Below are 14658 nucleotides of genomic sequence, written 5' to 3'. Positions count from 1 at the left end.
CTTTAACAAAATTGACTTCTCTTTTATATACAACATATAGGTTCAAATCTAATTAACCAAACCTTTTGTTGGAATTTCTTAGGTCATTCATGGTACTTGACAAGATGAGAGAATCTAGATATATGCAGTCACATGAATTTGAGCAATTTACACGTGGGTTTCCTTGAACAGAAACAATTTAGAGTACTTTTCATCATAGCTATTGAGTAAGTCACATCAACTCAAGACATATTTAATGTGCTTTGTAAAAGTAAATTCCAGTGTAGAGTTTTGATTTGTCATACGGTCAAGGAGTGAATCATACTTTAGAATGAATCCAATGTTTTGTTATAGGTAGGTTTTGAATTCTTGATCGGCACACAATCGTCTAATGTAATACTTTTCAACGACCCCCTCGACGAGGATAATCTCGACCACCACCACGTCTAGACACACTAGGACTTCTACTCCGACTATGTCTTCTTCTATTATTCCCATTATGATGGTGACGATTCTCAAACCGTTCACGATCAAGATTCCCATTAAAAGAAGACCGACCACGAACCGAATCGAACGAACTTCTTGGACGATCACTTGGATTACCCCAACGAGCCGGTCCAGAGGATGGAGCACCCCATGTGTTGGAAGAAGTTGGACGTCCCCATCTTGGACCATCTAGAGCTGAAGAAGTAGAAGGAGGATTACGAGCATTGGCAGAAGCTGCAGCACCTCGGATTCCAAACCCACGTGTTTCGGTTGGTGAAAAGTTTGGGGTAGGTGTGGGATGAGTAGGTAAGAGAGCTATGTCTAGATAATCTCCAACCATGAATTGAACTTCTTGTAAAGTACGAGTGCTTGGACCTGGAATCGAACCTGAACTTTGATCACGTGAAAGGTCTCTTGAAAAGATTATACCGAGTTCTTGAGACTTGTATCGAGCGAAATTTGTGGAATTGATCTCTCGTGGTGTGTCTAGAAAGATCAATCGGATTGAAAACTTTGGATTCGTACTGAGTTTAATGGTCGGATTGGTTTCTAAAAGTTGTAAACAAATATCACGTAAGGTGGTATCTTTCCTGTGTTTGTAAAAAAGCAAATATTAAGAAACTTTGGTATGACAGAAACGATGAATAATGATCGAAGGGGTTTTAAACTTACCATGCATAAAGTTGAGATTCATTGGGTATAGGTAGTTTATCTGGAAGTTGAAAATCTCGATCTATATCATGATGTGATCCAGGTTTAACAAACACTCTTAGTAAGAATGGACAAGTCTAATGAAAAAAAACCAAGATTAGTAAAAACGAGTGGTTTTGGAGAAAGAAAGAACCGATCATTGTTGACTAACTTTTTCTCGATCAACTGAAATTGGTCGTGGTCTGGTTCTTTCTACCATTTTGATATGATTTCTTTTGATATGTTGAGTATATGTGGTTGTAGTTGAGTTGAGCTTTAAAGTTGGATAAAGTGAAGTGCGCTGATCCACTTCCTCAACTTGTGAATCGTGATGATCGAGCTAGACCCGGCCCGAGACCCGCCGTTCTGGACCGCGCAGCACTCATCCATCAGTTCTTCTTCAAAAACTCTTGATTGCTCAGCAAGTCTTCAGTAAATTCTCACAACTTGATAGACTTCTTGGTCAATGTTCAGCTTTATTATCTATCATGTGGATCAGTCTTCTTGTTTATTTCTTACAAGAATTGGATATAATTTCATCACATCCAGACCAAGCCCTCATAATGAAGCATAAAAGATTTCATTGAGGTGTCTAAATATTTTGTACACGAAACTTCTTTGAGGTTGTCAATATCAAGGTCATCCAAATTCTTTGATAAGATTTTCTACCGCGTAATAGTATCAGATCAGGCATCAGCATTTTTTACAAAGACAATTTTACCCATTTATATGCACGATTTTCCAAACTCGAGCACACCTAATTTCATTTCCAACTTTCCAAAAGTACCAACAAACCAACCAAGTTTTCTCGATCTGAGCAAAACATCCTTCTCAATATCTTCAGGTCCCAGGTCCAATCACACTGACAAACGATCTTTCAAACCCACGTCCCAAACCCTTGGTGTTCCTTAATTTTTTCCCTCAAGATGACTAAGAACCAACTTCCAAGATCTGAATCGACTTACTCACCATCGCGTTGGTTTGATGTTATTATCCTTCAAACTTTACATCCAACATGATCTCAATCCCATCTTTATCTTTCTTCTTTGGTTTGTGTCTTGATTGTTTATCCATTTTTAATTTATACGGTTTACTTGGTTGTGATTTCAAATTCAACATCAAGTAGGACTTCATTCTTTAATTGTGTGTGTGTGTGTTTTGCGTGTTTTGGTCTCGAAGAACTTTGAAGTCTTTCATTCAGGTCGCGTCTTTGGACTACTTATTAGTGTCGTAGTATCATATCTTTCATCATTTCTCATATCATGGATCTCCAGTAAGTCTAGAGTCATTTATTGATTTTTTTTTATCTGAAGTAGGTTACCATAAGATTCAAAATCTTAAGGAAAAGTGAAGCTTTCTATTATATTTTGACTAGCACTGATTTCAAAAATATATATATATAGGACATTCACTTCTGAAGCACTTTTTGCGCCTATCACATCTAGTCCCAAATTACAGATAGCCAGATCAATTGCACGTTATGGTTTATTTGAATTTTTGAATAGTAATCGATCATCATCAGATTTATATCCACTTATTGAATCATTATTACCTTTAGAAATTAAAAAAACTAAAGAGACTTTAATTAAACCAACTCCAACTCGTTCGAAAAATCTTAAATGGAAAACAAGAGCTCTTCAAGGTTTAGGAAGTGGACTTGGTTTGATCTTACCATCGGTTTTGAAAACGACTGGGGATGTTTTTCATTCACCTGGATCGCTTTTGCTTGATACTTTACGGTCTGTGGGGTCTTCTGGAGTTTTGGTGGATCCTAATTGGGGTACTGCAACTGTGAAGACTGAAAGCTTTCATGGAGATCTAGCCGTAAGTAAAGAATAAATTGAATGAGATGAGGAGCTCATAGAAGATAAATCTAATGTTATGGTCTTTCGAATTTGAACTCAGTGGTCAACAATTCTTTCAGTCGGAACTCCAGCTCAAATGTTTCGTCTTAATCTCGATTCAGGATCATCCGATTTATTTCTATTCGATCAAGCTTGCAAAACATGTTCAACTACAAACCATACGACTTTCAAACCAGACCAATCTACTTCTTTTACAAGTACACCTTTATCAGAAAACAAATTTGATCAAACTTTTGGAGATGGTTCAACTGTTAGTGGAGAGTTAGTAAAGGATACAGTCAGCATTGGTAATTCTATTAAAGCTTACAATCAAACCTTTGGTTTAGCAACCATGGTTTCTTCTGATTGGGCTGAATTACCAGTAGACGGATTGATGGGTATAGGACCTGATCCACTTTCTGTCTTTACTACCAATGATCCAAAAGGCGTTTTTACTAATTTGGTCAATAGTCAAACTCTTGATCAACCTATTATTGGAATCGCTTTAGTTAAAGAACTTGAATATGATTCGGGTTCAGCTTTAGGTGAGTTTAAGTTTGGTGGGATTAGTAAGAAATGGATTCGTGAGGATTTAGTTTGGAAAAATGTTACTAGTCATAACTTTTGGTGAGATCTTGAGGAATTTAATGGTTACACTAAGGATTTGATAACGCGTACTGATGCCGTTGGTGTGCTTGTAGGGGTGTGGATCTGACTGGTATATATGTCAATGGATCCAATGTCATGTCGCCAAATGATCCCCCTCGAGCTATCCTTGATACTGGTGTAAGTTTCTTCCTACCGTTAAAATATTCACAACTTTATGATCGCAAGCTGAGGTGACCGAATCAACTGATTTATTTTTTATCCTTTATCTCTGATGATTTCAAGACTACCTTAACACTAGTCTCCGAAACTACGGCTGCTGAAATTCATAAAAGAATCCCTGGTTCCGTTGTTGATCCAGACAATGGGATTTGGATGGTACCATGCTCAACCCACAACCCGTCCAACAAAAAATCTACTTATAACCGATCAGATCACACATCCCCTGGCCCTCTTGACTCGAAATCACTTATACCGGTCAAGACAGTTTCTCCCCCACACGGCCACAGTCTACCTCTTAATCTCAAAAAAAGATCTCATACCTCCAACCAGTTCTATAGCAGACATCATCGTAAACATCATCTACACGCTCGTTCTAGCCCAACTTCAACTCCTGCTTCCCCTAATATCTTTTTTGAATTCGGAATTGGAAGTCTTCAATTTGTGATCCCAGCTGAAGATTTAGCTTACCAATCTATTCTAAATGAGCCGAGAACTGATGATCAAAGTGGAATCTGTTATAGTGGTATCCAATCTGGAAGTGAAGGATTTGTAGTCTTAGGTGATACATTCATTAAGGTTTGTGTTTCACTTTTTTCTTTCTTTTCTGAACTTCATGATTTTGGACCGGCAATTCTTGAATCATTTTGATTAACTTACTTTTTTTGTATGGGGTTTTGCTTTTTTTATTAGAACCAGTATCTTGCTCTAAGGTATGAAACAAACGGTCAAAGATCAGTTGGATTAAGTAGACGTACTGATTTACCTATCTTGACTTAATCATCGCCGGATTTGAGAAACCCATTTGATGCTTTTCTGTTTTGATTTCCTTAATTTTTTTAATTTATGATTATTAATTCACTCCTTTTTTTGAAACCTTTTTGTTATGGTTTTTCTTTCCTTTTTCTCTTTTCACATTTGTTTGGACTATTTGGAGCGGTTTTTGATTAATTTGATTAACCGATTTTGAAGTTTTGATGGTGCCGGTGGTACATACATACATACCTCATTGGTTCAATTTCGTCTTTGTTTCTTCGTGAAGTATATCGAATCTCATTCATATCATTGAAGGACGCCTTTGAGGAATCAATGAATTCTTCTTCATACATCTCTATGGACTGACTTTCATCTGCATGTACAAGCTGCGTGGAATGTGGGCACCTTTTTTCACTAGTGTTGATGCGAAGCTGCGGAGAAGATCTTGAGTTTGTCACAAATTTTTATTGGTTCATATTATTTTGAGAAAGTCTGGCTAAAGAATGGAATGGGTGGTAGAAGTGATAATATATATCTCTTCAACTTAAAAGCTCAGGAGAAATTGAATTGTTGTCTAATCTTTTTGGTGTCAAGCTTCTCAAACATATATGTTGTAGAATGAGTTTATGTTACTACATCCTAGCATTTTTTGATCCATGAGATCGATAAAACTTACTGGCATTTCCTGTAGTGTGGTAGTAGTACCCCCATGACTTGAAATTCATAAATCAATAAGATTATATTTTTATGAAGACAACAAAAATATCCATCTGATCAAACGAAACAAACAATCTAATAAAAATAATAATAATACAATACAAACAACAAATCTCTCGAAAGAAAAAAAACCTCAAATCAATAATGAAGAAAAAAACCACAATGAACATTTTTAACTTTTCTCAGAACTTTTAATAGTTTTAATCATATACAAATTGATACTAGGGTATGATAGCTTTAAGTTTTGTTGCGGGAACTTTATTTGGTCTTTTCATGATTGGTTATTGCTAGTGCAATTAAGATAGCAGAAATGACGGCTCCAGCTGAAAAGAAAATCAATGAAAAAAGTGTTAGTGTCAGATACTTTATGATGAAAAGCATTGATGCAGTTGCTTACCTAGTAATACCACTAGACCTAGAAAAAGAGTATTCAGAGCATGATGTCAGTTAAAAGGTCTTCGAGACAATGCTAGGAAGGAATCATAGGCGTGTACTGGAAGATTTAGTTAAGTAACACACCTATATAAAAATACGCGATATGCCTTCTGATCCACTCGTACCTAGTAGTAGAATACCTTTCAATCTTTGATCTATAAAAAAATAAAAACAAAACCAATGGGTTTTTTTAGTGATGTTCAGCACTAGAAAGTTTTAAGAATTGATCACGTAAAGCGTGTTAGAAATTTTTCAACTGACTGATCCGTTTTTCCAACTTCGATATTTTTTTCAATTTTATGTTTTTCTCCTAGTTCTCCTGTTTTTTGAAGATCAAAACTTCGTAACTTAATTTGAAAACGAATTCCATAAAATCAGATTTCAGGGTACTGTGATGTACTCAAGATCTAGGTAAGAAAGCTACTTATAAGACTTACATCTTCTGATAGCTGAGCAAGTGCTTTTGAACTGACTTCTATCCTATGACACTCTCTTAACAATTCTACTGCTTCTATTGCCGCTTCTCTTGATGTTGGATAATCTCTAGACTCTCGTACCTAATCTCCAAGATTGACGATTTACATAAACAGTATCAGTATATTCGCGTCTCTTTCGTTTAAACGATGTGGTTTGGCTGGATATGATTTCATTGAGCTCACGCTTTTAGCTAGGAAACATTCAAGTCCATCGGGCGAGAGTTTTAAGAGACTTTCGAGTCTGGACTCTGTAGATTGTTCTTCTCCTACGACTAATTTCAAGGTTGTCTTCAGATTATCTCGAGTCATGCTATAAGCACTCTCATGATCAAGTTCCAATCTACAACGATATCAATATCGTTAAGTTTCGCAGAAAAAAAAGAACCACAAATGAGTATAATCCCACACTATATTTCTAGAAAGATATGTATTATTTAATGGAGTTCAATCACTAACTGAGGTATGATATCTGCCAAACGCCATCTCAATGCATGAATCTGAGCAGTTCTTAATGCTCTTTCTTGGGAATTAGATACACTTAGATTCGGATCTGATTCTCTTCTAAGTAAACGTTTTAATCTTTCTCCACTCTTTAAACTTTCTTCTGTATCTTTTCCTAAGATATGACGATTTGAATTTAGGTTTTCTAATGTGGCTGCTATTTCTGATATCTTTTATTCCGAGAGAAATCAACAAAAAAAATTAATGTTTGGTGTTGATTAAAGAATTCATTTGAGATTGGTTGACTAACCTCATCCATGAAATTATCAATAGGCATCGGTCCAATAGTTACGGATGGTTCGAGTTCTCGAAATGGTACGTTTGAAGTACGAGAAGACAAAGATGAACAGGATGAAGACATTGAAGTTCTTGATGTTGAAAGTTGAGATGGATCAGTCATATTACGATCGAATTCCTTGGTTTGAGTCAAAAGTTGTACCCGAGCAGATTCAGAAAGTGATACCTGATAGAAATCAAATCAAAATCAAAAAAAGCGAAAGTCGGATATCAGACGATTGCCGAGAAGGTAAGATTCTATATTATTCAGAATCATACGATCCGACTTGTCTTAACTTACGCGCAGTGTGGCAATCTTTTCGCGGGCCATTTTTTTAGACTACAAGTTGATGTCGTGAGGTTTGAATAAGAAAGACTGTCACTTGGATTTCTAGACTAACAATCGAGGTATCAATTCAATGTAGTTTAATCACTCAATCGATGTGAATGCTTGTGAGATGAGTATAGATATAAATGGGATATTTAAAGGGAAATAAGTAAGACAGCCGAAGAGAAGAGTTCAAGTCTAAGGATAGAAGTTGCTTCTTAAGTAGAATCACACTAGAAAATAGATCTTCTCTTCCTTGGTGGACCTTTTTATGACACTGGTTTATCGAAGTCTGTCATGAGAACAAGCAAAACTTTCAAAGCTGTGTGAATCAGTTTAAGCTTCATCAATCAATCAATCACATCGCCTCATGCTTCCCAGCGAGATTTATCACAAAAGAGTTTGTAGAATTAATTATGTAAAATATCTTCTCCACACTCACTTTGGGCTTTACAACCAATTCCTCCATTGAAGCTTATTGTATCCAATTCAATATTACATACCTGGACGAACACTAGGAAGTCGAGGGAAACACCGAGGAAGGAGGGACAGCATAGACTTAACACGTGAGCTTTGCTAAGTTTAAGGAGAAGGGAGAAGCCTGGAGGAGACAAGATCCCAAGTGAACTGATTTCCGGACAGACGTGCTTAACGATGTGCGAAAACCTCCCGCGACGTTCTCGTAGGTTCTCGTCTTTCTTTCGCAGAAAGAAAATGATCCGGTAAGATTCCCTTGTAAGTGGACCTCGCGCTCTACGGTTACCTCGCCTGGAAGTTGGAACCACAAACTGTGAAACAAGCTTCGGTCGATCAATGTCTTTCTCCACAAGAACTTGTGAACTGAAAAAGGAAAAAAATGTGTACAGCTCTTTAAACTTTTTGGCACTTATTAACAAAACTTGATCGGCAACTTCAACTTGGCTGGACAGTTGTTTTGATTTGATAACGAACCGAGCTGTGTTATCTTACACAGCTTGTAGATCTGCAAGGATCCACTAATGCAACTAAATCCATCCATTTTGCTGTGAGATGGATCATGATTTTACCGTATCATGAGTTGAGACTCGAGAGTCCATGTGCTGAGATGTGGCATCGGTGCCTGTGGGGACATGTGGAGACAGCTGAGCGGGTACAGCTTGACCGATCACCCCTTGCTTGCCAAGTCGCCGTTGGACGTTTGTTGAAGCTTGCTTAAACCTAACCTCAATTGACTGATACAGTCAAACCCCTCTGTAGCCCTTTTGAAGCCTTAACCCACCTGTGGCCATGTTTTTTGGGTTCTCCCAAGTTGGGACTGGGAGGGGCCAAAAATCATTACCCAAAAAAAACAAATTTTTCAATGCAAAGTCACAAAAAATGGGCAGTAGAGTAGCTAAGTATGAATCCTCAAAATCTTGTTCCTGAGTGTCCTCACACCAATGGGTAACATGCCATGAGTGATCAAGAAGAGACTCCTAGAGCATTATGGCATCTTGGCCATAGTGATTGACAAAACCAATCCACCATACATCACATGCATTGGGGATCAGATCTATCTTGCCATTTCTCCCTGTTTGCTCTATCAACTTCTAAACAACATTAGGGGGTTTCAAGTCAAAAAATTCACAGTATTTTGCTGTACAGTCCCCTCCAAGTGATTTACGTAATCATTCAAGTTGTGCAGCAGCCGGGCTAGGGTTTGTCCTGACCCCAATGATTACAATTCCTAGGCATGGGGACGTGTACAAGCAGACGCAAAAAGTTTACTTCACCCCAGGCCCCGAACAGCTTGATTCTGCAGTACACCTCTCAGGTTAGTGAACTGGTTGGGCCCAGGGGGTGACGTAAACTTTTTGTGTCTGCTTGTAAAACAAGTTGTCTGCGACCATAAAATTTCACGTATTTCAAAAATTGGGGACACCTTTTTAGGTGTCCCGGATGCTGTTGACCGCATATTAGCAGAAGAAAAATGCCGTAAAATTTTAGAAACTTGTCTGTTTCATAAAAAAAAATCACAAAAATATCCTGACTTGAAACCCCCTATTACCACGGAAGAGTACACAGAATTTCAAAAGGCTTGAAATCAGAGGAATCAAAAAAATCCTAAGCTGGCCCGTGCGGGGCGCAGCACCGGCCAAAATTCAACTGGCCGGGCTGTCAACTAACCCATCACACCACTGACAATCTGCAGAAGATCAATCGTCTTTCTGGTGTTTCTTTTTTTTTCTTTCTTTAGATTGTTTTTTCTGTTTTTTTAACTTCCTTTAGATGGTTTTTTCTGGTTGGGGTGAACCCTATTGCCACCATTTCCGTTTCTCCCTCTCATCACGGAATGCTCAGTGATTCCTATCCCAATTCCTCTTTCTGGTTCCAAACCTATCCTACCATCTGTTCTACCCTCAATATGGGTTTTGTCCTTTACTCGGAGCAAATCAAGCTCCTGGCTACTCAGTTGGCGGTGGAGATGTCTCTGTTGCCAATATCAACTTGCGCTTACAAACTTCGATTTCGGATGTTTTGATTTATCAATGGAAACACCTTTTCCTTCTCACCAACCGTGTCATCAAGGATCCAGAAACTTATGACCCCATTGGCCGACCACATGCTTTGTCTAACGAGAATCTTGCCATCCTCTACAACCTCGTGACTGATCGCCCCTCAATCTATTTGGATGAGTTGCAATCCGAACTCAAGGAATTGACTGGTTTAGACGTGTCTCGTGCAACTATAACTCGTGAAATTCACAACCGTTTAGGAATGTCTCTCTTGGTCACTCAAGGGGTTCATCCGGATCAGTCCCTGGAAGCAAGGACAGATTTTATGTTTTGGGTGGCTGGAATACTGCTGGAATGCTTTGTCTTTATTGGTGTGTCCTTGATTTGCTCGGTTTTCTGTCTACAATGTGATTACTAACCCCTGTTTTGACTTCCAGATGAAAGCGGGGTAGTGGGCCGCGACACATCTTGAAAACGTAGTTACGCTAAGCGTGGATCACACACCGTGCGTGAAAAGCGACCAACCAAGCGCTCACATTGGACTTTACTGCCGGCTGTCAGCAAGCAGGGAATGATAGCTGGTACTGTCATTGAAGGCCCGGTCCGCAGGATTGATGTTGAGCTCTTCCTCAAAAATGACTTGGTAAGCTGCCTGCACATGTCTATGCGTTGTTTTGGTAATGTTTCCTGACTTCTCTTTGCTCCTTCTGATTTATAGCTTCCTGTTATGAACCCTTATCCTGCTCGTAACTCAGTGTTGATCATGGACAACGCTCGAGTTCACCACGGTGGACGAATCCTTGAGCTTTGTCGACACGCCGGAATCCTAGTCATCTACCTACCGGCTTATTCCCCTGATATGAATCCTATCAAAATTGGCTTTCATTGTATGAAGGCCCACTTTAAATGTGAACAGCAATGGTATTTTGAAGACAATAAGGCTGAATACTTACTTTTACTAGCGGGTTGGGTCATGACTCGATCCTTACTGCAACCACTCATTGCACACAGTGGCTACATTACTCGGCATTATTGGATGCAATACAATGCTTGATTTGATGAGGAAGAGTAGGATAGGTCTTTGTTTTGGCCCTATCACCCCACTTAGTGAAATTGTCCCTACTCAAAAATTCATATAGCTCAAGTTTGATTTATATTCTCTCAAACCTTTGTGTGTCATTCCTTGTTTTAGTCACTCAAAGTTTTCTTACTCATAATTTGATTTATGTAGTTTTCTGTACTATCATAATTTTGTGTGATCCCTTTGATGAATTAGTCCAACTTGTGTTTACTCAAAAAGTGTTTTAGCTTGATTACTTTTCTAACAAATGTGTTTTCAAAAGGGCTTTCTGTGCTGTGAAGAATGTTCAGTGCTCAAAGTAATTACAACCTTGTTGAGTCTTAACTTTGCTGTTCACGTATGTTGAGTTCAGATTTTTGAAGCCGGTCATAAAAAGTCCTACAAATTGATAGGACTTTTAGTGGCAAGCACAAGTTGAGATCAGACGTTTGATTACTCTGATTTTGTCTGAGTTGAAGTTAAGTGAACTTTTACATCGCAAAAGAATCTCACGGCAGAGGAAGCAAGCCAATCAAACTGTTTCGATATCAAGACTTTGGATCATCAGAAAAATGCAAGGTCCGATTCTTATAAAACAGTTTGTGTGACCGAGAAGGATGGACTTCCATGAGTCTCCTATTTGGAAGGCCATCAAAGTCTTTCAACATGAAGACTTTGGATTGTCAGACATTATAAAGGATCAGACCTATTAAAACTCTTTGCGTGAGAGTCAAGGATGAACTCCCAAAAATCTCATATGTTGGGGTCATCGGCATGTTACCAATCACTTTACCAAGTGATTGGTACTGGGTCATAGGTGGCTCAAAATAAGACAACAAAACCAAGCTTTGAATTACCAAGGAAACAAAAACCGGGAAGGGGTACACTCCCAAAACTAGAACTGCACAAGTAGTAAGTTGTAGTAATGATTATAATGCTTTTGGGGAAGAGAGCAATACAATTTTTGTAAAACAAATAAAGATATAAGACTAAAACAAGTATAAATCTCTTAAATACTTGATGAGACACGTATCTAACTTTATTTGAGTGGAAGTGGATGAGAACAATACGGTTTTTTAAAACAAAAAAAAGGAAGACTAAAACAAATAAGGTATAGATGATTAGACATGTATTGATTTTTTTGAGTAGGAAGATGATGAAAGAATTTTTTTTTCTTTGGCATTACTTGAACTTCACAGTCATTGTCACTGTTGGACACAACCACCACAGCAGCAGTTCAGAGCCTTTGTTCTTCCAAATTGACGAGATGGACGTAGTAGCAACGAGCGCTTGCCATTAATCTGAGCCCGGTTCCGAATCAAATACTCCAGTGTTCCATGTCGCGCGTGTTGAAAGCTTAAGGGAATAGAAAAGCAAAGAAACTCTCTATGTTGTTTTCTTCAAGAATCTCAGTAACCGTCTTGACTTTGTTGGCTGGCACTTGAGCAAAGGCAAAGAAACTGGCCAGGGTGGAGAAATGAGCAAGCTGTCGGGCTTCATGCATATCGACCTCGATGTGCATGCCCTGCATCTTGGCGTAACCCCAGGTGGCCGGAGGTGATTCAGGGGTGGAGGTGGCGGTCTTGGCTCGCTTTGCAGAAAATACAGGCGTGGTTTGAACAAGGGTGTGTTTGATGCTGTGCCATTTGAAACCAGGGACATCTTTAGGGGGGTTGTCCAAAGTGACTCCGGTTGTGCCCAAGGCCTGGACCCAAAATAAAACATGAACCAAAATGATTAACAAAATGAAAAGGACAGAATGAGAGTCAAAGGTATGAGACAATACAAAAACAAAACTTACCAGTAACCTAGCCCACTGTATCATATGATCAAATGATAAGTCCATAATCAATTTGTTGTCATCCACGTTGACTATGCAATAACCTTGGCCAGCACTGTTGCCTTTCTTCTCGTGGTGACAAACTAACTTGTTCAAGACCAGTTTGCGTTTGGGGACGGGGTCCGAGTGAGTGAGTTTGTCTGCAGGGGTGAGTCAACCTTTGTGAACTGTATGGGAGGCTTCCAAAACGGCATGGGCTAGAGACCGTTCCTAAATATAAAGGGAAAAGGACAAAACAAACCATGTAAGTCAGCAAAATAGCACATAAATAAAACAAAGATAATAACTTACACCAGCCACAATTTGGGCAGCCTTTGCTGGATGTTCCATTGAGACAACGATACCCAATTCTTGAGTTGGGTTGTCGCCAACCACTTTGAAGAAAGCTTTGAGATGTTCATTGACTGTGACTATGTTTCTGCCCAATTTACCTTTGCCATACGTTGAGTGGTTGAAAACATAGACACCAAATGGAAGTTGTTTGTTGGTGTTGGCAGTTTGGAATAAAGCACTCATACCTCCTGCGGTATCATTGCGGATCTTGTCGGCAGTGGCCCATAAGAATGTTTTCAATTGGGAGAAGGAATTATTCAAGATGTCGAATTGTTGCTTTGTCACAGGAAACTTTTGAAGCACCCATTTCCGTTTATGGTTGGCCTTGACGGGTCCAGTAGTTGCCTCAGGGGTATATAAGCCTAAAGTAACTGTAAGATCATGAAGCTTCCGTGACATGGCTTCAGACAAAGCCAGTAGAAAGATGTGTCAGCACAGCCTAAAAAAAGAACCCTAGACAATCACTTACCTGATTCTTTCTTGGTCTTTGGCAAAGGATCTAGAAGAAAGATAATCGAAGTCAGCTCACGACCAAAATGAAACATTGAAAGATTACTTACCCGGTTCTTTTTCCGGAGACTCTTGGCGGAAGTCAAACACCACGGATGATTCCCGAGAGCCTATACCAGATGTGGTATTGCTTGTGTTGACATTGAGACCCAAGAGATTGCCAAAATCGAGCGGTTCCAGTAAGTGTTCTCGCTCTTGCCTGGCGGCATCCACATTTTCCGTGTGGTTGGGTTGCACGCTACAAGAATCGGTTCTGAAACGGAAACACAGCTTCATCATGAGTCACTATTAGGGCGGTTCAAGAAGGAAATTGCAAACACCCTGCACGCAGAGTGCCGATCCCGTATTTTAAGGCTCCCCAGTCCTTAAAATTTGTTTTTTTTTTGGAAAAACAATGAGGACAATCTAGGAACGAACGAAAAAAATACAAACAATGGAAGTGATTTTTTTTGCTCAAGATGTGCCTGTTGGTTTGAAATACTTTATAAATTTCAAGACACTTTATGAGATTGCAAAACCGTGAACCACCTCTAAAGGTGGTTCACAAACTTAAAATTTCACTTAAAATTTAAGGGTCCCGAACCAAATGTAAAAGTTAAAAAAAGGCTGTAAAAGCCCTTCTTGAACCGCCCTATTGCAGTTCTAACACTCATTAAAGGGACTGACACGTGGTTGTTATGGTTATTAGACAAAGTTTGGGAACCAGGAGATTGACTGGCAGACATAGATGTACAAGCAGGAGTTGGAGCCATTTTTAGAATGGGATTAAGGTATGGAAGAAATTTGGAATGATTTGACGCTTTTAGAAAGTGATCAAAATGAAAAACAGAACAATTTGACGCTGAAAACAGGAATAATATGAAATGATTGACGGTGTTGGGAGAAAGACTGAATGAGGTTTCTGAAGAAAGGATTGAAACATGATTGTTGCTGGGGTCAAATAGGGGAAGGCCATACCAAGCCTTGGCTATCACGGTTCTTCTCATCTGGAATTGGAAATGTTGTAAGATGGGATAGTGGTGAATATCATGAAGGTTGTTGAGGATTTGCAGGTTAGTACAAGTTGCAGTCCGCAAATATTCAAACAAGACGGGTTAGTTGACAGCCCGGCCAGTTGAATTTTGGCTG

The 14658-nt window shown here is 39.0% G+C and overlaps 3 protein-coding genes across 3 annotated transcripts; 1 reads left to right on the top strand and 2 right to left on the bottom strand.

Annotated features, from left to right (window-relative positions):
- Positions 1–382: 382 nt before the first annotated feature.
- Positions 383–1375, bottom strand: MELLADRAFT_64533 (uncharacterized protein; the record flags this gene model as incomplete). Its single annotated transcript, XM_007411766.1, has 3 exons — positions 383–1055; positions 1138–1253; positions 1328–1375. 3 exons carry the CDS (start codon positions 1373–1375, stop codon positions 383–385), a joined length of 837 nt encoding a protein of 278 aa, XP_007411828.1.
- Positions 1376–2417: 1042 nt separating this feature from the next.
- MELLADRAFT_123287 (aspartic peptidase A1) lies at positions 2418–4604 on the top strand (the record flags this gene model as incomplete). Its single annotated transcript, XM_007411930.1, has 6 exons — positions 2418–2428; positions 2559–2979; positions 3061–3626; positions 3701–3785; positions 3891–4403; positions 4518–4604. 6 exons carry the CDS (start codon positions 2418–2420, stop codon positions 4602–4604), a joined length of 1683 nt encoding a protein of 560 aa, XP_007411992.1.
- Positions 4605–4708: 104 nt separating this feature from the next.
- Positions 4709–7316, bottom strand: MELLADRAFT_64531 (uncharacterized protein; the record flags this gene model as incomplete). Its single annotated transcript, XM_007411765.1, has 8 exons — positions 4709–4751; positions 4830–5024; positions 5257–5265; positions 5695–5712; positions 5817–5857; positions 6170–6289; positions 6960–7172; positions 7287–7316. 8 exons carry the CDS (start codon positions 7314–7316, stop codon positions 4709–4711), a joined length of 669 nt encoding a protein of 222 aa, XP_007411827.1.
- Positions 7317–14658: the final 7342 nt, after the last annotated feature.

Source organism: Melampsora larici-populina (assembly GCF_000204055.1).
Source record: "Melampsora larici-populina 98AG31 unplaced genomic scaffold MELLAscaffold_27, whole genome shotgun sequence".
NCBI lineage: Eukaryota > Fungi > Basidiomycota > Pucciniomycetes > Pucciniales > Melampsoraceae > Melampsora > Melampsora laricis-populina.
Note: the sequence above shows the minus strand (reverse complement) of the source record. Positions and strands in the feature narration are given on the sequence as shown.